Here is a 27,046-nt window from a genome sequence, read left to right as displayed (position 1 = left end):
AAGATTGACCAAACTATTAAACACACTTAATGTGATCGAGACCACGGAAGAAAAGAAAAAAACTTGAACAGAAATGCACCCCATATTCACTCACTTCTGACTAATAATTTGCAAGATTTATCCTAGGATAAACGAAAACTCTGCCATTCCGTGTCTACCGGTAAGAGGAATAAAATTCTCATAAATCAAGCGATCTCAACAGTATTGATGCTTATGTTTAATCTATGATTCCAAACAATATCAATTTGGTGTATTTATTTGTGTGGCAAGTACTCTTACTTGTTTATGCACTAAAACTGTTTCCATGTTTGATTTGATTTAACACGTCTGCTTAAAGTGATAGAAAAAGTCAATGAACGTTTCTTAAAAATCCAGCTTTTCATATTTTGAAGGACAATGCAGAGAATATAATGTACCATTCAAGATGTACGTGCTTTTATTTTTAAGAAAATATGTACTGTGTGAAATCTAAAATTTTTCGTTGAAACGATGAATCTCAAGAAAGAAAAGTCCAGTTCTGAGCGGGGTGGAATGGGTTGGGTTGATTCTTTCACCAGTGTGTCTGAAATATATTAATCTTTCGTCCTTTGTTCTTTAGAGCAAAGTAAAAAATTATTGAACGAGTCTATGTTTTGCTGAATAATCTGTAATGGACGAGAAGCCTGATGAGGTTATTGGCATTATAGTTTGATTTTATTTTATCTGCCTAGCTAATAACACCTGATGATACTTTGAATAAATAAAGCATAACCTATTCTACGATAAACGCTTTACGTTTACATTATGACATCGTTATCTACAGTCACACCATCTGAATATATGTATTACAATAATATAATTCAGAATATCGATGAACGAATTTCCCAAAAGATTCTTTAATTCCGAAAAGTCAATTTGTCATTCCAACGAATAATTTAAATAAACCATTCCTCGGTTTATATCTGAAAACATCTAAAACATAATGGCATTAAGACATAAATGAATAAAAAAAATTTCTTACTACAAACTTATATAAAAACTTAAGACACGATAAAATGACTGGAAGGTTTCCTCCAGAATATCATATGTTTGTAAACAAGTCTAGATCTATAACTCAGATGTCAATATATAAATTGTAATAGCCAGTGACAGACGCACACACATGCACGCACACGCACACGCATACACACATAAATATGTTATATATAAGATGTAATATAATGTATGCTCTTTAGGTAGGTTGATTATGCTTTCAAAGTATTTTTGTAAAGAAATAATTTCGTGTCATTGTTATATTGCTTTTAGGTCACAATATCAACATATTCACGTATATATACACTTTCGCGCAATAACACGCAATACTATGATTGACTACACTATTTAACACCCTTTACAATCCGAGACTAAACAGAAGAAGAAGAAGAAAAACCTGGAGAGAAATACACTCTATAATCACCCATTTCTGTCTGATTGTTTGCAGGATTCATCCTAGGATAAACAAATTCAAAACAAAACATGATCTGGCAATACAAACTTAGCCTATGCAATTCTGCTCTCTACACATGTTGATTTTAGTTTCCAGATGTTGAGTGCTGTTTTAAATATTGTCTTGTGTGGACAGTATCAACAAGTGGCAACTGTAAAGACCGCGTACCTTCAAGTGCACTCAGAGAAAAAGTCGATTTTTGCTGTTTGAGTCCACAGAGGAGATTCCCTACACATTATTTCAGGCTATATGTGCAACTTTTCAACAGAATATTACAAATCACGTGCTTCTATTATATTTTATTATGTCTAATCAATGCTTAGTGAAAATTTAAAGAGACTCACAAGTAAAGAGACACAATTAGATTTTCTTTGTTCTGTTAATTTAGTATATCTTTTAATAATAGAAACGGGATATTCTATTAAAATGATTGCGATATTCAAACTAATTTCAAACAATTGCATATAATTTGCATTAGTAACTTTCATGTCGTCATTAAATGTTTCCTATGATTAAACCTTTTGCCACTGATTTTCCCAACTGGAAGGGAAAATCGTCCCTCCCAGATATTCTAATTTCGAATAAACTTGGCACAATTTATGTTTGTTTTGCAAAGATGGACTCGTACATTTTATCAGATTATGTATATAAGAGATTCTGTAGATAAACGAATTGTGTGGGGTAATTATAGCAATACATATCAAGAAACAATTGATGGCGATTATAATCACTATTGTTAAAGTATGTGGAACTGATATGTTTCTTCCTTAACCCCTATGTGACCTTGAACTTTGATATTGGTAACAGACAGATTGCAAAACGGACGAACATCACAAGATAATGCAAATTGACTCCTGCGCGCTTATTTAAAGGGGTGGGGGACTGAATGATTCGTTTGTGTTTGAAACTGCTTCCTGGTCAGATGTAGGTGATCTTGATTTGGGCTTTCGAAGACAACGACGGATATTTGTGAGAGAAATGCACATTTACAAGCATGAGCGAGAAGATGCATGCAGTAGAATGAAATATACAGAAATAGTCTTTACAGTTGATCATAGATTGACTGTTCGTCTCTTCTTTTCCTTTTTCAAGTGTTGGAATTCGGACAGGAAACTTACTATTAAACACATTTGGTTCTCCGAATTCAAACTCTGACGGTCATTCCAGGTAAAACAGGTATTAAACAACAACTGAAAATTTCGGATTGGATTTCTTGCAATTTATGTGACTGTGAGGTCCAAAGCTGAAATGCTTGAATTTACATATGTTATGATGAGAGACCCTGGTTTTCCAGTTTTAATGCCATTTAACCTGATTTCAAAATTATTTAAATTATCTTTCTTATTTCAAAATTATTTAAATTATCTTTCTCATTTCAATGAAATTATAACGTTCACACCCTTGAACAAATAACAAATAACACACACACATACATACACACACACACACACACACACACACACACACACACATATATATATATATATATATATATATATATATATATATATATATATATATATATATATATATATATATATATATGGACTCCATAATGATTGTTTTTGTTTTTATTTTCACAAGTTCGACCAACCACAACATTTAATCAATGGACTTATTTTAGAAGAAATATGCTTAGAATAGTTATTATGCAACACGAAGTTTTATATTTTAGTAAATGTGATCTGCACACGTCAGTTGTATTCTCTTACTCAACGTCTTGATTGGCCGAGTGGTCTAAAGCGTTCCCCGTTACGGATCACTGCCATCTCACCTCTGTCTGGGTGGGTTCGAATCTCGGATTCAGCCAATGTGGGTATGTGAGAAACCTTGCCAGTAGCTTCTCGTGGGTCGGTGGTTCTTTCCGGGGGTCGTCCCTGGTTCTTACGCCAACATTAATACTGGCCGCCATGTATCGCCTATCGTATGCTGAAAAATGGCGTTAAACCCTGCAACAACAACAACAACAACTCTTACTCAACGTGCAAAACATTCACCTTCTTTCGTAAACGTGTACGATCAAGCAGTAATAATCGTTTGTATTGAAAACATCCTGTCTTTAAATGACAGTGACCTTGCCATTTCCCTGTTAGGACCGTAAATCTATAAACTTCTTCTATACCATCCCCTCAGCAAAAGGCATCCAAACATGTCTGGCCAGGTATGAGATGTAGATATAATGTTATTGTACTCTTTTATCCTTTGACCTTTTGACTGCAAAATCAGAAGCCTTTTCCCTTGCAATATGCGCAAGCTATGTTCAAAATTTAGCTTGAGAATGTGCTGTTTTATTGTACTGCAATCTTTCTTCTTTCATTCACTGTGCTTTTGATTTTTTACGTTTTGATGTCAAACTTGGTTCTACATTATCACGTTTGCAATCCATCTGTACGACGGAAATCTGAAGTTATCGTGCAGAAGAGGAAACGTTAATGGACATATTAAATTACAGAAGGAAACTAGGGTCAAAGCTCATTCGCCAAGAAGAGCCGAATAAAAGTTAGTGTGTACTTTCCCACTACTTTATATTTCTCCTACGTACTTGGTCCAGGAGTAGGGTGATGTCGAGGGTGGGTGGGTGGGTACAAAGTGGGTTTGAGTTGATAATTGTTGTCCTCGACATGATGCGCTAATTTGTTTTAATATGTTGTTCATTGGATATATTTTCATCATTCATTTTTTTCATTAAATGGCAATAATAATATTTCAGCCAAACTATTAATAAAACACATTTTTTAAAAAAATGACACAAGTGTTAAAATTTTAAATATTGATATAGTTCATATTCCAATCCGATATAAAGATTGTGACCTTCAGAAAAAATAATACATAATGTGCTTATATTTTCAAACTGTAAAAGTATTGATTAAAGTTTTTATTTCCTAATTTATTCTGTTGATATGTAAACGAGACGAATTCAGATCAAAATATATGATCACATTGTATCTATTGATAGTACAAACATTTAAAGGTATAATGAGAATAGATGCATGATTCTTTTCATACTGAATACCTAAATTAGCTGGCTAAATGACAGTCGCTGAATAAACGTTTGTCTCTTCAAGCGGTGCGTTCTAAGTGATTGCTTCCACATAACAGGTAGACATGTGTACAACGGTAGAACAATTTTTGAATAGATGGTTGCTTGCAGAACATCCGATTGAAAAATCTGAATGCTCATTAGAGAGATTTGCTTCTTTGGTTAGCATTAGTGAAACATTAAGTCCACCGATGCTTGAATTAGTTTCAGTGTCTACTGCTTAAATATGACCATTTGTCAATTTATTTTGATTTTGATTGTGACCAAACATATTCTAATACATCATAAAATCTTTCCGATTGCTCTAGCGAACGTGTGAGTTCATATGAATGGAGAAGAACGCATTAGTTTATATGAAATAGTTTTCTGGTCTAATACATCTACTCTACCACAGGCTAACATACATTTCACAAAAAAAATCACACATGTCATAATTTAAAATATTGATGTTGTTTCAGGCTTGACCTAATTTATAAACTGTGACCTCATCAATGACAATATAAAGTTCTTACACTTTCAATGTAAAGATGTATTGACCATAGTAATCATTTCCTAACTTCCTCTTTTAATGTGCTAACGAGACGAATTCAAAACAATATATTTGATCACCTTCCAGCGTTTGATCACTTATACATGAAGGTAAAATTTTACGGTAGTTGGACGTAACATGGCCGTACAATAAAGAAGCATTTATTATGTTAGGTCCATGTTTTCCACACATATAGATGGCAATATTCCTACCAAAAAGCGGTTCTGTAGTCACTATACCATATATGCTTGCGAATAATGAACATCCAATTCCGTTTAATTAAAATCACAAACATAGCATTGTGCTACGGCGGCATTGAGTTTACTTTGTTCGCTGATTGTTACGTGTTATGTATGAAGCAGCTACATACTATGTCATTGTAGGAAACACATAATCAAATGAACACATATTAAAAGAGACTTTTATCAGACTTGGATTTCTTCTGAATGATGAATAAATTAAAATTCATACATACTCTAACATAAACCCACCAGGTCTGAAATGATACAGAAAAATGAAAGTCATGAAAAAGTTAATCTGCGTTATAAGGCGTACTTTATTTTTTCTAAGACAAAAAGTCTAAGTTAACGAAGGAATATTGATGAAACTATTCGGTTTCAGTCATTTAATTATAAATGATCTAATCAATATTGGTGCATAACACATTCTAGATTTCGCGACGTGATTTGTATCCAGGACGATTTTAAAAATATAGAAATAAAGATTGAGAAATACTGATTGAACATTCATCTTTTGGCATGATATCTTTGTAAATTTCTTGGTTCTTGTACACATTCGTTGTGAGACACATTACTGAGGGTATCCATGGCTGTATATCTAATGGACCACACTCGTATCATATCATATCATATATTCGGATGACTACAGCTACTATCTGTAGTCATAATTATATTATGACAAGTGGGTCTAATTTGATATTTTATTGCTAATTATAAATTAACAGAAAATTATTTGTCGCAAAATATCTAAATAAATAAGACATGAAAGTGAGCATTTAGCGACAAGTCTTTGAGTTGAAATGGTATAACGCACACAGAGCACCAATGTACGGTAGATAACGTAAACATATTCTTTATTATAGACTCGGGGGATTAAGTGGAGAGTTTGATTTGAATGGCACTGTCGCATTAATGAAGACTTGCATACCTTTCCAGATGAGCCACAAACCTATTTACCCTTGCAGAATGCAAAAGACTTGGACCATGCCAAATAATAATAAAAACGAAACAATCAATAAGCATCAAAATCATGAACGATATATACATAGAACTCAAAGTTTATCCATACAGAACATGCATCTTACTGCACAAAACCCCAGCAAAAAGACCCCAAATCCCCGTAATACAAAAATACCCCCCACACAAGAAATTAAGATCTGTATTTAAAATTGCATAGTGCGTGGGCAGCTATAGATCAATGCTGTTCACTTGAAGTGGCAAGGAGAAATACAAGCACATACCCTGATTTGTTGTCACGTCATGAGACTGCAGTTTTGAGTTTGCGTAGCATCCAATAGATTGAACTTTATACATAAATCAACGTAATGACGGAAAGATTATTTAAATGTGTTTAAAACTGAACAAAATAGCAATGAAAAAACACAGTAACATTTAAATGAATAAAACTAATTTTTATATGGGAAGATGATCCACCCACCGCTGTCCTCGAATCGGTGTTCCAGGTGAACAATGTCTGAAAAGAGAGATTGTATGCACATAAATTTATTCACATTGAACTTATTTGTCATATATTAAGTGTAATAACGGAGAAGTGGTTTCTTGAGAAACAAAAGTAGTTAGTACTGGAAGTGGCTCGAAAGGTTATAAACTGGGATACAATTCTAAGAGTATGCTATAAATAATACTGAAAGACTACGATCTTTAAATTTGTAAGGAATTAAAGGTATTTTGTAAATCAGAATGTTAAATAAATGTGTATGAGATAATTGTTTAACCTAACGTAATATACAGCAGAAGTTAAGAAACACAAAACAGAATACAGATAAATATAATTTTTAAAAAAAATCTGATTCATTTTGCCGTAACATTTGATCATTTTTTTTATACAAGATTTCAAATATTCACGTTTCCCCCTGAGAAAGAAGAACAAAAACTAGAAACGATTATTTTCCTCAGATTGTCTTCAGGCCATCATTTTAATAAAAACATTGTTTGAAATGGAAATTCACCGGATTTATCTCCTATTTGATATTATTATCAATTTGAGTGAAAATTTGGAGAAAATTATTATCACCACGATGGCGATATATTTTTTGAACTTCATTATTTTTCCATTAGTGAATTAGATCTGCTTTCATGTATGTTATTCAAACTTGTGTTGATTATTGATGTATATACATCATTCTTCTTCTCCTTCTTCTACTATTTCTTTCGCTGTCTCTCTCCCTCTCTCTCTCTCAGTATTAACATTTCTTGAAACATGTACATGGTATAGATCCTGATGCATACATTCTTGTAATCAATAAGAAATTTTCATGAAAAATGCCTAAATCTAACTGGAAACGACAAAATCAAATATTAACTTGTTAAACAATAGTTTTCATCATGAATCGTGCAACTAGTCATTGACCTAACTCACGTGACCATTTCTGTTCGATATACAGTGTTACCCATACAATAAATATAAGTGTCTATGTTTACCTCATTACAATCATAATAATGTTTGAAAACGATGGCAGAATAGGGGATAGATGTTTATTGATTGCAAACCGAAATTTGAGTGACAATGGATATTTAGGTGACATTATTTAGGTGAAATTATTACAGGGGCAGACCCACGGTTTCTTACTTGTACAATGTACATGTAACGCAGCATCACCGTCTTTTCAAATCAGTTTTGCGTGATCATCTTCAGGGTTCATGTAATCTGACACAGTATCCTTCTCTGTGAAGGTTTATTCCACGTACTTTTTGGATGCTTGTATCATTAATAATCGGGATACGACGATTGTATGTAATTTGTCTCACTAAAGAGTTGCACGGATTTAAAAATTTAAGTGGATGTACTGACTATTCGACAGGAATGTGACTTGATTTATTCCCAGCGAAGGCAAATGGGAACGTTTGGGTCAGAGCATATTGATAAGGTAAATATCAATTGGAGTTCACTCAGAATAGTGCTTGGTTTTACTTCTTGTTCTGATATATGTTACGAGATATCAGGCTGATTACTTTGTTGCTTTTATTTTGTTGCTGTTGTTGTTGGGTTGCTGGGTTGTTGTTGCTGGGTATATTAGCGATCGTCGAAAGCCAAAAGGCGAGAATCCGCTACGCTCGTGTATCACCCGTGGCTGCCTATACGGATTCATTTCGTTGTTCGGAATAACAAAATACATCATTAGAGTCTTCCATAATATCCTTAATTTGTCACGGATATTGACTGGTTGTGGTTATTATTGACATATAAAATGAATACATGGTCGATAAGAGCAGACACACGGTTTCTTTACAAAATTTCACTTCATGTAGTCTTTGTGTTGAATATAAATCCTAAAAAGTCCATATATATATATATATATATATATATATATATATATATATATATATATATATATATATATATATATATATTTCTCTTGTATTCTATTGACGAGGAATTTATTAAGCTGTAAAAATAAGTATAGGGTTACAATGTCTATTAAACAAAAAAAAAACATGTGATTTGAACTTATTGAAACGACAAATACATGCCATAGGAATTAGGGAACTGTTCAGTCTTAACGAATATAGCGGGTGATGAAAAAGCTTTTGATAGATCACAAAATTCAACACAAGAATTTTGAGATTGTTCAAGTGATTTTCATATATTATGTTACATATCAATATGTTGATAAACAGTGCAATGACCAGGAAGGAATCCTGATTGATACTTATAGTTTATGAAAATAAAAATAAACTTGTTTACAAATCTATTTTTCAAAAATTTGTGCCAGGCAGCTAAGTTGAGAGATTGGACTATAATTGATAATCTCGTGTAGATCACCTTTTCCTAGGAAGAGGAAGAATGTGTACAAGTTTCCATTTATCGGCAAATGAAAGCTTTAATTATTCTATGACTCGCAACATCAGGCCCAGTTGCTTTCTTGACAGAAAAAGAATGATATTTTCTTTTCGGAGATAGTAATTTTGTTTAAGATATGAGAGCATGTTCTGAAGAAAAAAACACAAAGAGGGTAAGATTACTATCATCAATAATTGAAATCGAAGTAAAATACTAATTGAATAAGTTAGCTTTTCTTTTTCATTATAAATGCAACTTTAACAGGTGGAATCAAATTTGATGAATTTATCTCATTCAAAAGTGACTTTGTAATTTTCCAAAATGATTAAGATGAATATTTCTCAGAAACTTGACGATGTGCATCAATATTATCCATATATTGCCCTTTAGCATACGTGTTCATGTTGTTTACTTTATTCCTGATAAGTTGGAATGTATTCCAGTCTATTGGCTCACACCGACTGAATGCAAATTTGCGTGCCCTCTCCCAATTTGTTATTATGTTTCTTGATTGGAAATCAGACAACATTTTATTAGAAGAATTGTAACTGTTTTAGAAGGAATACACAAAATTGTGACTGCTAATAATCTGTTGTCTGCTACAGATATGCCCTATTGGTTTGTGTTACCAGAATCTTGAATTTGTTACAATCAGCTTTCCGGTAAATTGAAAGACGGCGCATGTCGGCCGGTTGGATGTAGATATTAACACCAATTGCTATATTAGGATTATCATTGTCACTAAATTCTCTACAAAGTTTTAAAATGGCAGTCAGCTGTGTAGTTGTATCACTACTTACATAGATTTGATCAAGCAATGTTTTGGTAGGAGAAATAATTCGCGTAGGGTTCATTAGGACATTTTGTGGACTATACCTTGCCATTAAATTAACTAAGTTTGCAGAAGTAGATGATACAAGTAAATCAGCGTTATTGTCCCCCGTAATACTAATGTTTATAATTGTCACTGAAGGTTCAACACTTTCCCAGAAATTAGCAGGAGAATAGTTGGATCTGTAATCTACCTATAATGCTCATTTACACACTTACTAGGGTAACCTCATTAATACAATGTCTTGACAGCCAAAGTTCAAATCATTCAGACGTTTGCAAATTTGCTTATCAGTAAAGAATGCCATAATGTCTGATAATGTCCGAATAAACATTCTATGTTACATTTTCCACAAATATATCTGCTTAATATTGGGTGCGTTGATAATAGTTTATACGTAATAAATAATATTCAAGGCAATGAAATTCAGGAACAGGCCGACCTAATATAAGCAGTTGCTTCTATAAATTACAAACAACAAATATTTCGTGTACATACGAATCCATGTCAGAGTTTCCTTCCTCTTCTTATAATGACACGACTCTGAAAGAAAACATATAGTGCTGAACAATGATCGCTAAGATTTATGAAATGAATCCACCAGCTTTATTCATCAATTAAAAAACATCGTTACTAGGGCAATCTATCTGAGGTTAGTTTAAATATGTTGTATAGTCACAATATGATACAAAAAATGGCGATATCTCTACATAATACAAGTATTCCAATATAATTGAACGTGACAGTGATGAATAATAAATGATGACTGGAGAGAGAGAGAGAGAGAGAGAGAGAGAGAGAATACATTATCACGATTTGAGCATGTTATTGAGCATGTTATTGAAATCGTCCGGTATAGGTTAGATATTTGCATAAATGGTAGAGAATTATATATTTTCGTTTTTATCGCCTTTCCCACAAAACACTAAATCTAAGATAACAGCTGGATATGGCACTGAGAGAAATTCTCTCATCAGGTCTGTTCCTTGAGGACTATCCATGGACATAACATGAATAAATGCATGGTGGTTGCGCACGAACAAGAGCAGGTGTAAGCAAGTTGAATACAGTAAAGATCATCTGTTAATGACGTCACATTATGTCGAAATATGTTAGGGTTAATAGTTAAAGTTCGATGACTGAAATAAGCATTAAACATAAACAATAAAACAGACTGCCTGTGTCAGTCACAAAATCATTCATTGCTATTGTGACATATACAAAATTTTCGTTACATCTCTGTACAATACAACCATGCTTCCTTTTTCCAGAATCCAATATCCGTTGATACAATCTACGATCTATTTTAAATTCTAATCGTTATCTGCCTGAATTCAAAACGACTCTGAACAAAACATCTTTAAAGTATTGCACATCAGTGTTGTGGAATATCGTTCCTAAAGATATTAAACAAAAACAACCATTCTCTTCGCGAAAAAATGGGTTTTACAAATATTTTTTCCCTGATTATGAGAAAGCGCAAACAAAATGAGGGCGATAACATTGATACTACAACTACTTATAAATATCCCAAACACAAATATGAAGCTCATGTTGTTTGTTTTCGTCTTTATGCATGTGTGTAGTAATGTTATAAGAATTGTATTTGTATATATACGTTGAATTTATTGTTTAATTTTTTATTATTTGATGACTGCATGCAACATTGGTTGATTCTGAACCGAAAATATTATCCCCAGAAGATAAAGGCATTATTATAAGTGTTACTCAACTGAGTAAGGGTATTCTGCACTTATGTTGACGGCCCACGTGACTGTTCCCATGGAGACAAGTTATACTATAACATTCAAAACAAGGTCATAAAATATAAACAAAATTTCGAATCAGAAAAGACGAGTTGTCCAACTCCGTAAACGATAACGTGTTACATCTGTGCTAAAATATTGTTTGTGATAAAGATTTCACGGGAAATAAAGAATCCAAATAGAAATAACATTATTTGTATTGTTCTGATGATAATGCCTTGAGGTGTCATGAATAATATGGAGAAAAAAAATGGGAATTAGATAACCTATAATATCTCGTGTGAATAATTTAACTTAAAATGAGCAACTATCGAATATACATACTGTTCCATATATCAGATATGGTTGTTCGTTCTCTATTTCTAGACGAAGGGTTCTAAAAGGAAAAGACGCGACATCTTTCTCGTGTAGGTCTGATATCAGACATTAATATGATGCTAACTGTATACCGGAAATATTTTGAGTGTCTTAAATACATGCATGGTTCACCATGTTCAGCTTGAACGAAGCCATGTGGTGTTTGTTCAGCTAAGAACAATATCAGCAGCTGAACATCTGTAGCAAACAGAAATCCACGTAACGATCAATAAAGCTTTGTTTTCAATTTTTTGTATCAATAGTATGCACAATAAGATCATATCCTGCATCATTTGTGTAAAGTCTGCATTAAGGTATGCAATATTTATAGGTTACTGCATTTGTATGGGGAAATATGAAAGTTATGCAATAGTCTTCGTTATTGGGAGCTTTGACGCGTTTCAGTTATCATTTTAGCAACTGATATTTGTTTCTTTTTGCAGATTTGTTTCAGTTTTAACAATTGTTTTTGTTAGATAAAAAAATCTTAATCTCTTGCGTAAGTTCTTTATTAATCTATGACAGTTTAATTCATTTTGAAGATCTTTAGATATGTACCCTTCTGCTGGTTTTAAGAGAATGTTACCCATTGACATTTTATTGGTACAGTTTCTGAATTTTTTTCTGTATTGTCTAGGGTAATTCGGAAGTCAATGTTAACATCCTTTATTCAAGATATCTTTTTTGCGTTAGGTCTATTGAATTTATATTTCGGCGTATACAGTATCATGGTCAGCTGAGCCTTTGTCCGTTGTAGTTAGTAAAGATGGTTTGTTAGTTGCCATGAAGAGTATTTCATTCTCGGTGGATTTTGTTACAATTTGCTGGAGGGTAATATTATTAAAGATATAGATCTAGCAGTTGGTAATGACGTAAGCTGTTTTGTTTAGGATGACACTTGGTAGGGACCATCCCATGTCATCTGGATTGAAATCTATGTCAATAATTATGGTAGAAATACTCTTTTTGTTTCTTCTCGAAAGAGATAATTCAAACGGTTCGAGAGAGGTATCTGCATCATCATCATCGTCAGGCTTGGGTCTATAGTGCGAATAAGGTGAATACAGTTCATTAAAGAAATGATACCGTCTACACGAGGTGGCAGATCACTGAGTCTTACAAACAATGGCAGAGGGATTAGAATATGGGATCGTATGATTCAATAAAGCAGCCCCTAACTTATACTAATATTAATCCTCGTTTTGAGGGATGCTCTCGGCTATTTTTCAAAATGTGAAACTGTATGCAGATACTCTTGTGTGCACATATTGGTGTAAATTTTAGAAATTAACTGTATTGTTCGCTGCTCTTGAGTTATGGTGGACGGTCATTGTAAATGCAAGTGGAATAACTAAGTTCTGTTGACTGTGGCTATTTCAAATTTCGTGACCCTAATGAACCTTTTCATATACTGCCGTTATATTGCCCTTTTTCGAGAAATAGCAAGCGCGTGTGAACGAATATAAATACCGGTTCTCCAGGGTTCATTTGTAAAAACGTTGACGAAGTAAAATGTTAAGAACGAGAATTGTTCAATTTGGTTTCACATTTTGAAGTGACAAATATATTTACAATTAAATACGTTCAATATATTGACAATTAAAGCGCAACTAACTCTATTATAATTATTCGGAAAATTATGTGAACAGTGTATTTAATAAGCTTGATGCAAGGAAAAATATTAAAGCATATGATATTTACATTAGTTTGTGTGAAATAAAACTTGATTATGATATAATTGAATCTTGGAAAAATTATTTACAGTATGTAAAATTTATAATTTTATAATCCGTAATTTTCAGTATTTTTCATGACATTGATGAAATGTTTTCTAAAAGCATGCGCAATATGCTAAATAAACAATATGACGATGACTTATGAAGTCAAAGGTTTTATACACCTATTCTATTTAAACATACTACGAATGTTGGTAGGTGAATCTAGCAAAACAATATTAAGTAACATAGTAATGATCAAAACTTTTGAAACGTTTTTAATATTTATAGTTTAAAACAAATTTGTTTCAAATTAATTTTGTTTTTCTCCAAAAAAGTGCCAGTGTTTGTAATCATTTTGAATTCTATTAGGAACATATAAACAGTCATGGTGGGAATGATATGAGATAGATTGCGCGCTGTTGCGATGTAATGTAATTAGCATTAAATATGACTCTATTGGAATCTATGGGAATTTAACATTTAATACGACACATTGCCGTATGCGATTTATGGAATAAATAACTTTAACAATCTTTAGGTAAATGGACCTTATTTGAAATTAACTTTGTGGAATCCCTGGGGTCAATATCTACCTTGGCTGACTTTGACGTATCCTAACTCGCCAACACCTACACATACACACTTCAGAACAACAAACAGCAGTGTAGGGGATGAGAGAGACAAAGTTAGAGGTACAATGATGAAGAGTATCTCTTATTGACCAATCAAGCCTATCTTCACTATCCAACATTTACCCATTGCAAACCAAAAGCAGGAGGCAAGGTATGGATAGGAAATGCTCACTCCCACACTTGAGCATTATCCAACATCTCATGGCACAACAATACATTATATATAACTAGCATATTATCTATATTTGCTGAGCCACGATGACATACCAAGAAACATACTGATTAATTTTTCGGAAATCAATGCCCTCCTCCCTCTCGAGGTGAAACAGAATAAAATAGTAGTAATCGTAAACCCAAGGATACTTCTAAATCTAGTCTAAATCCAAGACAATATGACGCAGTAACTGAACCAATACGACATATTTACAAAAGCCTTATTTTCATTTTAAAAAATTGAGACCTTCCAGGGCTTACAAATCCAATTGCTCGACGCTTGGGACAAGGACTCATTCGCCTTGGGCACGTTCTAGTTTGCAAAGCACGTTTTGGCTTGGGAAGTTATAAATTATAGACATAGGCAGTGTGAGCAAGAAAAAGAGACGTCGTGTTCAGTTTGAAAAGCTTTATGTATTGCCGGTTTTGTTATCTGATATCTTGCCACAGTACACATATCAGCATCTTTTAAGTGTTTAAATGTACAACATTCTTCTATTGCATTATTCGCTCCAGTTTCATCAACTTTTGTTTGTTTATTTCATAATATGTACGTTAAGGTCTTTCTTGTCCTTTTTGAAGTCTTGCCAAGGTCTGTTTTTCTTTATTTCTCGTAGAAAGATAGTGTTAATTGTTTGAATCATATTTATTTATTAAATAACAAGGGATTGGACACGTGTTGTGTAGTCAATATAGGTCCTTTCCCGAAACATACAAAATGATCCAAAGATGACATACATTTTGCACAGATTCAGGCACATCCGAAGAACAAAGTAAATAATTTCGTATATTGAAGGGCACGAACAATTTCAATGGCAAATATAATAAAATATATAGGTTTGTAGTTAAGTAAATAAACAAAAACAGAGAGAGAGAGAGAGAGAGAGAGAGAGAGAGAGAGGGAGGGAGGTAGAAGACATTGCACTAGTTACATTCACATTGTCGTTTGTAGTTCGACCTCACCTTTTAATACTAAATCCAGAGTTAAATAAAGTGTCTAGAGATAGAGCTAATGATTTCTGATTACTTAATTAGGGGCAATTGAAAAACAATGCTAGGCATCTCTATCGTCATAACCACATGCACACCAGTGTCATTCAATATACGCAATTGTTTACTTTGATTTAACTAAATCCACTCAGTGAAGAAGTGATTTGGTGGTATTATCTGAGTGATGAGTTTATATTGTTCGATATTAGGATGATATTTGATAATATAATACTCCGACGCTACTTAGTTGGATTAGAAAAATGATTTTCAAAGGTAGGAAGAGTTTGAGCTATCATATATCTCATGGGAGAATGTTCCAAAGACGGGGTTATTTTGGAAAAGGGACATGGGAAAATAACAATTCAGGTAGAGTTGGGTGTGATGTATTGAGAGTTACTTAGATGTTTCGCATTTGTAGAAGAAGGTCGTTCAATCAGTTAGCTACTTCAGTACTTATAATCAAATACAATATGCATAATCTCTTTTTATACCTTGTGCAAGAGTTTCCGAACCAGTTTCCTATTAAAAAGAATCTCTCGAGCAATAACTAGGTGCAGATTCGAATTGAATATGTTTGTCTCCAAATTTTCAATGGAAGAATTAATATTCTAAATTGGACGTATAAATAGTGTGTGTAGTTTAGCAAACGCTTTTCTGCGAAAAGGGTTTTCAGTCATAGATATTTACACGCGTTCTTAATAATCATACTAATATGAATAGTCAATATAGAATCAGAGAATAATGGTAGTCCTTAGTACATATTTCGTTATGTAATAAGCAAATGCTTATTATTAGAAGAAAACTTCGGATAAGAACAGTCGGTCTGCATATTTGTGATTAATATATTAATTGTTTGCGAAGTGTTAAAAGCAAAAAGCATATCTTTTGTCTAAGTACTACATGTTCAAAAGTCATTGATTATAATTCTTTGTACTCGTAAATTATCTTTGGAAGAAGTCGCAAGAGATGTATCTTCAATAAATAGCCGCTCAAGTGAGCTGAAGTTGTCTGCTATATCGCTGACATATACAGCAGTAGTGAAAGGCATAACACGGAACCTTGTGAATTCCATTTTGTTACTTGACATTTTGATGATGCAGAAGTTCGATAGAATACTCTCTAATAGTAGTTTGCTTAGTAGCGTTCTAGCCATAATTTAAGTGTATGTGACGACTAGTTATTACAGTTATAGTGTCTTCTTTTTCTATAATGATATCAGAAATAATAGTTTGATTTATTGAGCACTTCGTAATTCCAGAAAAAAATAATTTTGAATAAAAAATTATATTCGAAATCAAATACTGAATACAACAATAAGACTGCATCTGCCCAGATATATTAAAGCAAGAATGACTAATCTTTAGATAAAATTGATTGTAAAGCCCCCACCCCCTTGACCTAGATCACAATTAGCATTTTCTGAAAATATTATGACTTAATTGAATTTTTCATTCTATAACAATCTGTTACTAACATTTAAAATAGAGAATGATGCAAACATCAGGCAGGGTGTGTATTTGAATGGGGGAATTCCAAAAACTATGACAGAGACCCTAATAAATGTTTACTGCTATTGATAATAATCCTAATATTAAACCCACAATACTGTACTAATATTAGCTATGTAGTATTTGTTGAGCAGAATGAGAAAGATCATCCGTTCATCAGTGTTTAAATTCAGGAAAACAGTGAACTTGATTTTGGACAAGGTCAAGTACAAAATATAATTATAACTTATATATGCATTACTACGTATATCAATATTGTCCTTTTACTTTTGGTGCATGCCTGTTGTTTGCATAGGAGCTATAAATAGGTGTTTGAGATCCTCAATGCTAATAGGGATAGTAAGCCTGTTTATGAGTTTGGAGAACATTCTGGTTGGATGGTTGGGTCATGCGCAGAATACTGTGACGCGGAGACATCTGGGTTTTCAGGGAGAAAGTATTTGACATAAGTGACGTATTGAGTAGGAACATATTGGATATAGAGCCGCATGGGTGTATATTAGGACCAATAATCGGACAATTAATTCAGTCATATGCGATATAGAGCCGCACAGGTGTATATTAGGACCAATAATCGGACAATTAATTCATTCCTATTTCCTGTGTTCTCGTTTTTAATATGGACTAAAATATTATTCTGGGTGTATTGTGAATTTATTCAAAGGATTTCTGGACAATGCTACCTTGGTACATTAAGACTGTCGGCATATCTGCACATGCGAGGACCTTGAATTCATTCTGAACACTTGATTCATTTTGGACTTGTGTAGAACATTTTTGGATTATTTTAGATTTAATCCATAAAACTGTAAGTTCATCTTAAATTTTCTTTTTATAACTTTGAGAATTAAATTAGTTGTTAAGTTTAACAAAACTTGTTGGTTTTGCTTATTTCTGTTACTTAATTTAGGACCATAGAGTCGTAACAGTATATCATAATGTTTAGGACTAAGCATTGTGTCACAATTATTACTATTACGAAAATACATGGATAATTGTGTTATTGTCATCAATATAAAATGCTGCTTATGGCTAAAACAAGCCTTTCTCTTTTAGAAACTATTATCAAGGTTTTTCAGGTCTGACTAAAGTCCATTTTATTTGCAAACAGAATGTACAGAAAAACAGTGTATGATTTCTCTCTATTTTTTCACAAAATCCAATTCTCTTTGCCATTAAATTAACAATGAATAAATACCAGTGCTATTTAATTTTCGTTGGTCAGACTGCACCGTTGGCCTATTCATTTAAGCGTCCGCCTTGGGTGAGAGAGGTCCCGGGTTCGAAACCCGGCCGAGTCATACAAAAGGCTTATTAAAATGGCAGAAGCAGCTGTCTCGCTTGACGCTCGGCATTAAAAGGTTAGTGTTAAGTCTGGCTGGCTTGGTGTAAGGATAATGTGACTGGGTGGGACATGATGCTACATTTCTGCGGTATGATGTCCCAGTGCTGGACGTCACGATAAACTGTCATACTGCAGACATCGTAGTGCTATGAGTGGCAACTTTTTAAAGTTACGTTAAAAATCCAAAACACACACACTCATGCGGCCTACGATCAGGGTCGGAGCAACGGCACGGGTATGTGATCTCACTAGGTCAGGGGTCTCAAACACGCGCCCCCCGGGCTGCATGCGGCCCACCAAGGCGTAATATGTGACCCGCAAAATGATTGGCGTCACAAGGTGTCATGAGAGACACCAATGGTGATCCGGCCCATGGGTCTCGAAAATTCCCTTATACGGTTCTCGGGTTGGTTTGAATTTGAGACTCCAGCCTTAGGCCAGCCATCCACCGTGCTCCCTCCCCCTGTTAGTTTTATTACATGTTCGGCTTCATGATTTATCAATTTAAATATTTAGTCTACATATTTAATGACAACAAATGGATAACCTGACAGAGTACGTCTTCTTTTCTGGCGGCCCCATCCCCAACAATCTTTGCGCCCTAGGCGGCCACCTAGTTTGCCTACATTGGGTTTAACCGGCCCTGGTTGTCATATTGATATTTACCAGTCAATTCGGTCGTCTGACTTACGTTATATTAGAGGCTTACATGTAAACTGATCGCTATCAAACTGTCCATATAAAATTACAATTTTGTTGGTACTGAAACATAATAAATTTAAAGGTTTATTTATAATTACGACTCTTCGGTCTTCAACTCAATAAAATAAAAGAACAACACCAACACGTCTTGCAAAAGTTCAAAAACTGATTTTTTTCCTTGGATAAAAAGTGAAAATTTAAAAAGAACGTAAAGTAATGCGAATTAAATCAAATATAGTCCAAAACGTTTTGTCACCAGATCCGACGCTGAAGGTGTTGATGTGCCTGTAATCTCCAATATACTAATGTACCAATGGCATGAAGTGTGATGATATGCCAACAGTCCTTTGATGAATCATAACAAATATAATCCAAGATAGCCTTGTATGAATTCACTATAACTCCAAGTTACTGTCTCTGTCCGAGAATAATGTAAAGTAAAATGTATGAATCTTGAAACAACTAGGAAAGGGACTACAGACCTGTGAAATATGGCCCACGTGTTAATCACAATAGTCCATATACGTGTTTCCTAGCTTCGTATGATCATTGTTTGGCCCAGTACATACACTGTTTCTTGAAAACATTTTTGAGACCACATTCCAAGCACGCAGGCATCCGGAAAATATTTCACCACGCTGAAGATATTGTAACAGGCCACATTTTGAAAACTTTCATTCATTGTAATAAAATTAAGGTGGATAAAGACCGATAAAAATATCTTCTATAAACGATACATCTTAAGAATATTTACAGGAACTTGTTTGCTTCTGTCTTTTAATAAAACATCGGTTGCTATGTTGATACAATCTAAGCTGCATTTTTTGTATAGATCCCTGTGCATCACGTGTTGGGTTTATAGTGCTAGGTATCTGTGGGACCTTTCTATAAATGATTTCTGTTCTTTGAAATAAATAATTGATATTCATTCGAAATGACTGTCTACATGTTTCGCAATGTTTTGTGAGGTGCGCATCTGAAGCAAGACGAAAGTAAGACTATATTTGCAATAACTCAAATTTCACACGTCAATGAAAGACCAAAGTAAAGGAACTAAAAGTCGTATTAAAATACCTAAGATATACAAGGTCTCTTTAATTAACCAGGGAACTCAGTGAGGAAATCTGGTAAATTCTTATTCTTTTTAAAAATCCAACCCAATGCGTAGTGCGAAACTGTAGAGGGGAACCTAATATCTGGATCTCAATTCTATCGTTCAGTCTTGTGATGACAGTGAATAAATATTCACTGGCTTGTGTACGCATTAGGATTGTCAGTGTCTTAGACACGAGCGCACCCGGACAAACAAAATATCAGGATCAACCGTTTTAAATATTTCTGTATTTGTTGTTGTTGTTGTGGGGTTTAACGCCATTTTTCAGCACACGATAGGCTATGCATGGCGGCCAGTATTAATGGTGGAGGAAGAACCCGGGAAAACCCCGCGAAGAACCACCGACCCACGAGAAGCTACTGGCAAGCTTTCTCACATATACCCACATTAGCCGAATCCTGGACCCGAACCCACGCAGACTGAGGTGAGACGGCAGTGATCCGTAACGGAGAGCGCTTTAGACCACTCGGCCACTCTGTATTTGTTGTTCTTACAGGCAATAATATCTTCACATACCACATATCACGTCTCATTCTAAAACAATAAATAGGGGAATAGATGAATCATTCTTTTCATATCGAATACCTAAATTAGCTGGCTAATTGACAGTCGCTGATAAAACATGTCTCCACAAGCGGTACGTTCTATGTGACTGCTTCCAAATAACCTATTGATTCTTTTTTACAGACACACTTGCAAATAAACAGACAGGCAAATATACATAAGTACATAGGTAGAAATATGTTCAGAAAGCATGGTTGGTAGCATTTTTTAAATTGCATTTCTGAATCTACTTTGTTCGCAGATTGGTGCCTATTATGTATCAGCTACACACGGTGTCATTGTATGAAACTCATAATTTAAAGAAAACACATCTTAAAGGAGACATTTTTGCGAAACTTCATTTAACATTTAAATGATGTGGAAATCGAATTCATACTAACTCTAACTGAAACCCACCAGGCCTCAAACAATGTTGAACAAAGTAAGTTATCTCAAAATTACTGTGCATAACAAAGCCTCCGTTAGAACGAAAAGTGTGTCAAATTAACGAAGGAATAATAATGAAAATATTCCATTTTAGTCATTAAAAATTAGTAACATATAAGTTCAGTCAGATTGATACATAACACATTACTTACATTCAGAGATTGTTTATTCAGGAGAATTTGAAATATATTCAAGGAAACAAACAGATATTGAGAAATTTCTTGCATTACGCTTTTTAATTGGAAATCAGGCATTAGTTTGTCACAATACTCACTTCAAAGCATTATATATGTAAGAGATAAATATTTAAAAAGTCGCAGTCATAAAATGTGTGCAAAATTTTTAAAACTAGTTGCTGCTGATGTAGTAGTGTAGGAATTCATTACATAGACAAACAATGGAGAAATAAAGTCCTTGAAAGTTTTTGCCTGAAACAAGATATTATGAAAAGAAAATCAGCATTATTTATTTAAAGGTATATATAAGAAAATAGTTCACTAGTGAAGTCGAATTATTTTGTATTTGCACTCGTTGCTTCGCCAGTCATGAAAAGTAACATTTTCAATTCAATCGTGAAATATTTCTTGATGTGTACTGTAAAAACGTAGATATCCCCTGTTTATTGCCAGACGTTGTGTGAGAAAATTTGCTAACAGTTCCTGCCTCATGTTACACGTCTTATGATAGAATTCGTAATTGAAACTACGTTGGGGAATGTCAATACTTGTTACATAATATTATGACTTTCCACCGATCCTGAAAAAAAGAAACTACCTGTCCGCGACTTAGCGATTGCATCACAATCAAGTTCGCGGTTAAATCAAGGAGAACCTTGCCGCGGTGGTAAGAAAATCTGTTTGTTTTGCAATCAGTCAGTGATGTCACAGGTCCACTAAGTCGTAGAGATCGGAAAAACCCGACATTATAACATGTCAGTGCTACAACCCCAGGCAGTTTTCAAGGAGACCAAAAGAACTAAGATAACCAAACTTTGGGTGGGTTTCTCACGCAGCCAGACATTCATTATCCTGTTACTTTCATTTTTAAGAATAAATGCAGGTTTTGACGTGACTAAATAAACGTCACTGTATTCCAAGAGCAAATTGTGCACTCCATAAAAGGAGAGGGAAAAAAGAGTTCTAAGAAATTCGGACGAGATTTGGAAGAAAGTCCTCTGCGGAAGCTTTCCGGGTGGGATAGGGCGCCACCCGAAGATTTGAGAGAGGAGGCGAAATGTGTAGCACGTTAGAATAGGTAGTTGTGCGAAGGCGCAGGGCCGGGAAAACGGAAACAAGGGTACCAGAAGTTCCGAACCGGGATACAAGGTGGAAGTTGCAGATGATTAAGATGCAAGAGGAACGGGAAGGAAACACTCATTTTTTATTTCGCGTGATGAAATAACTGGCAATTTGAATTAGTCTTTTATTGATTGAATGAACTTGCATTGAAAAATTGTCATGTAATTGTTGAATACCGTGATATAGTTTATTAAATTGTTTTACCTTTCGCCTTATTATTTTTATATTTGATACACCTAGACCGTCAGAACTGCTGACTGGGGGCTAAAAAGAGCTATTTAACATTTTAATTGTCCGTCCTTCTCCGGTGTTAGTAATAACACCATAGTGGGCCCGTGACAAAGGGATACAACTTTATTGAATTTTTTTGGGAAATTTTGAAATAGTGAGATGATCTACTTGGCTGACGTGTAGAGGTTGACAAGGAGACCAGAATATGGCCGGGCGATTGAACCTTTTTATTACAGTATTAATAAGAGTCTGATCGACGCCAAAAAATTGCATTACAGTGCATGAACCTTGCATGCTCAAGACGTGGATGTGTTGTGTTATTCACATCCTGAATATATGCTGTATGAATACAATTAGTGAGATTTCTCGGATGGACTTGACTGCAATAACTATGGTAATGAAGAGTCAGTCGATCTATAAGTTGTTTGCTTTCTATCGATTCGTCTAGCTTGTGCAGCGATGATTTATGGTATCGCTAGCTGAAAAACCGGCCTTGGTCTAAAGTATGGAGACGAGTTTAAGTTATATTTAGGAATATTAACAAGCACCCTCCACCTTTACTGTTGATGGAAACAATTATACATTACAATTCCATGAGATTATTTTGTCAGTATAATCACCTTATGAATACCTGGAGGTATAAAGTGTAGAACGTAAAACGTATTTCGTTCGTTTTATATCAGTTGAAATGACATTACTATACAAAATGATAGGAAAGAAAACTGTAAGCAATAGTAAACTCAAATAATCGGAAGCCACTGTTGAAAGGTCTGAATATATTATCATATACAGACGTTGATCAATTTCTTATTTAACACGAGCAAAATGTTAATGTTGTTTTGAAATTTGTAAATGCTTCTAAATATATGCAGCATAATTTTCTCTATATGAAATATGGTATATCATTAGAGACAGGAATAATATTATCCTGTCCAAGCAAAGTCGAGAATCTAAATTAAAAATATAATTGAAATTATCATCACTCTCGGTATCAACTGACATTTGTATTTTAATCGAGAACAGGAGAAGGAATTCTTATAATTGAATGTATGTATTTAGGTAGATATAAACACTAATGCACGGAAAGACGTTTTATTATATAAATATTGGATCACTTGATTCGTTACATCTATGCTGTGTGGATTATGTAGGTGTGACAATAAAGCTTGAACTTATGTTACATCTTAAAGATCCAGTCATTTTCTTACTAATAACTAATGCAACTGTTTTGATAGCTCGTAAACCTGATCTTCATTTCTTCAAATTTGATTTGAAGTGCCATTCTATGATACATGTTTGGAAGAAAGCTAAAATACACCAACACAATTAGATTATAAAGATTCATCTGAAATAAAGTAATTTGAAGAAAGAAAACATGGATCCTGAGAGTCGGAGTACATATGTACAACTGTCAGATGTAGAAGGGAATTTGATGATCTGCGCTATTTCTTATAAAAAACAGTCATAAAGCATATATTTATGCAATGAATTATCGAGACAGTGCAGAAAATACTTACATTCTATGGCTTATTCCTATTGAAGATTATGAATACAACACTGCAGGCTGAGAAATTTAAAACCAAGCAATGCAAAACAGCTGTAGGAGGTTTTGTTAAGCGTATTTCCTTATTGTTTATCGTCCGTGATAATTCGGATCATGACCCTCTATGTGCATAATAGAAAATTTATATAATGCCTGAAATGATGAAATGAGATAATATTTATCGTCGTCAAGGTTCCGCTCTATACAAAAGGAAATACCCTTTAACAGCATTATTGAAGCTAAAACAATAGGAGACGATGTCAAAAACATTTCATGGGAAATTTGAAACAACCACTATATATGTAGAACAGAAGACATTCATCCAACAAAGAACATTCATAGATGTCTTAGATGTTTGGGATGACACTTGGGGTTAAATATAGTTGGGGATATGTGGGAAGAACCATTAAAACAGTCGTTTTGAAATATGACACTTTGAGATCAATGGGAACCCAACATTAAGCCATATATATATATATATATATATATATATATATATATATATATATATATATATATATATATATATATATATATATGTTAGACGCATATGGGATTAACATTAGCTGACACATGGGGGTCACTGGAAAATGTAACGGTAAAGGATAATTTGATTCGTACGTGAATTGTATTTGTATACATTTTGATGCGACAAATATATTCACAATTAAATGCATTCAATACATTGACAATTAAACGGCAACTAACTCTAAGCTCGGAAATGTTACGTGAATAGTGCATTTAATACACTTGATGGAAAACAAAGAAGCTTTTATGTGCGATTATGTAAGCAAATGTTATAAAGCACATGGTAATAGGAGTTATTTCAATTTGCATTAGTTTATGTGAATTAAAACAGTTGGTTGTGAAATTGGATCCTGAAAATTTATTTAGATAAGTAGAATTTATAATTTTATAATCAATATTTTTCCTGACATTGATCAAATGTTTTACTAAAAAGCATGCGCGATATATTAATTAAATAATATGGAGATTAATTATGAAGACAAAGGTTTTATACTTTTATTCTATATAAACATTCTACGAATGTTGGTATTTGAATCTTGTGAAATAATGTTAGGTACCTTAGATATGATCAATAGTTTGAAGAAATTTGGTTTCCAATTCATTCTGCTTTGTCAGATACAAAATCCAATGTTTGAAATCAGTTGGAAAGGGAATATTCATTAAATATGACTCTATGGGAATGTGTGCGATTTGAACATTTATTATTAGATGCTCCTTCCCCCCCCCCGTTAACTTTACATTGTCAGAATCGTGCAGTATTACCCGATATTGCACCCGCGCGCAACTGCACATGTAACATTCACGTGCATAAAGGAACAACTTGTTATTGTAAACAAGCACTGGACGCAGACGCCAGCACTTTGATTTGTAAACAAATCACGTACACTCGCGTGAGAGGGACCTTACGTTGTGGTTGTTTAAATTTGTTTCTGAATGAACTAAAACAGATATTTCGTGGACTGCCACATGCCAGCTGCTTTGGCACATTCTGCATTGATACAATGTTTCGGATTTAGGCTAGCTACAGTATACAACAGACGCAAGAAAATGTCCTTACAAATAACATACAAGTGACAAGTCATATACTGTCTTCTTTAGCTGATGATAAGAATATCCAATTTTTTTTATACAGTTTTTCATCCTGAATTTCATCAAAATTTACTTTCCTAGTTCTGCCACCACCATCACCAATTAACATAGTAGAAAGGAACAGGAAAACAAGAGCAAAGAAATAGTACTAATAAGAGGAAACGATTAGCAACCCGCCAAGCCGTGAACAAAGGAAGTGCACAGAACACAGGAACAAAGAAGAGACTTGGAGCGGAGGAGCAGACTGGGCGTTAAGAAAAAAAAAACAAGTAGGAAAATGCAAACTAGGTCCAAACAAATGACTCTATTCTATCCAAACACGCAAACACACAAGCCACCAAACAACCCTATCAACAAATCAGTAAAAATAATGGATGGATCACAACTCCAAACAGTACCAATAAAGCATGTAAAACAAGCAAGATTAACGCAAGTCATACCAACCACAGCAAACTCCGATTCAACCAACATCACACTGGGACCCCAAATTCTGGTCACAAACACAGACCAAACTAACCACAAACCAGTAGACATAACTAACATCCCCATCCACAAGCAGAAACTACTAGAATACAAAACTACACTCCAGGGAACAATATAAATACAATGCCAATACTATCGCCAATCCTCTTCAAGGAAGCGGAAAAACCACACACTAATGAAGATATATACATCACCATTCCAAACCTCACAAATGAATTTGACAGTAACATACTTAACTTAAACTTCCCACAATTAGATCACATAACCATAACCAGCGCCCCAAAATTCACCAAAAATGATATAACCAATCCTAGAAACATGCAAACAAACCAACAACAGGAACTCATGCAAAAAACAATAAATCAAAACATTAGGAAAGAAACTATACACTTAAGCCAAACTCCTGGACCATCTGGAATAATAACACCAAGGGAACCACCAACCTATGGGAACAACTCCAATGAATTAGACACTACCAAACTACCCAGCAGCATCCCTAATAAGGCCACCCAAAGATCCCAAACAACCCAAAACCCCCAAAACACATACCTAGGTACAGGCGAGGCCCGCAAAACCCCAAAACAACCAAAACCCACCCATAAGTAAGGTTAACTCAAAACAGGAAATAAAAC

At 34.1% G+C, this 27,046-nt stretch overlaps 1 protein-coding gene across 1 annotated transcript in view; it reads right to left on the bottom strand.

The window, feature by feature from the left end:
- LOC149775648 (uncharacterized) overlaps positions 1-24,394 on the bottom strand; it is a 40,004-nt gene extending 15,610 nt beyond the window's left edge. The window contains exons 1-4 of the mRNA XM_089943028.1: positions 24,289-24,394; positions 10,406-10,450; positions 6,712-6,747; positions 5,510-5,530 (exon numbers count right to left, since the gene is read on the bottom strand). Of these exons, the coding sequence (XP_089799154.1) occupies positions 5,510-5,530; positions 6,712-6,747; positions 10,406-10,413 (65 nt within the window). The 5' untranslated portion in view covers positions 10,414-10,450; positions 24,289-24,394. The remainder of the gene's footprint in view (positions 1-5,509; positions 5,531-6,711; positions 6,748-10,405; positions 10,451-24,288) is intronic.
- Positions 24,395-27,046: the final 2,652 nt, after the last annotated feature.

Source organism: Sinohyriopsis cumingii, chromosome 19, assembly GCF_028554795.1.
Source record: "Sinohyriopsis cumingii isolate HCF-2022 chromosome 19, ASM2855479v2, whole genome shotgun sequence".
NCBI classification, from domain to species: Eukaryota; Metazoa; Mollusca; class Bivalvia; order Unionida; family Unionidae; genus Sinohyriopsis; species Sinohyriopsis cumingii.
This window is presented reverse-complemented; position numbering and strand designations above follow the sequence as displayed.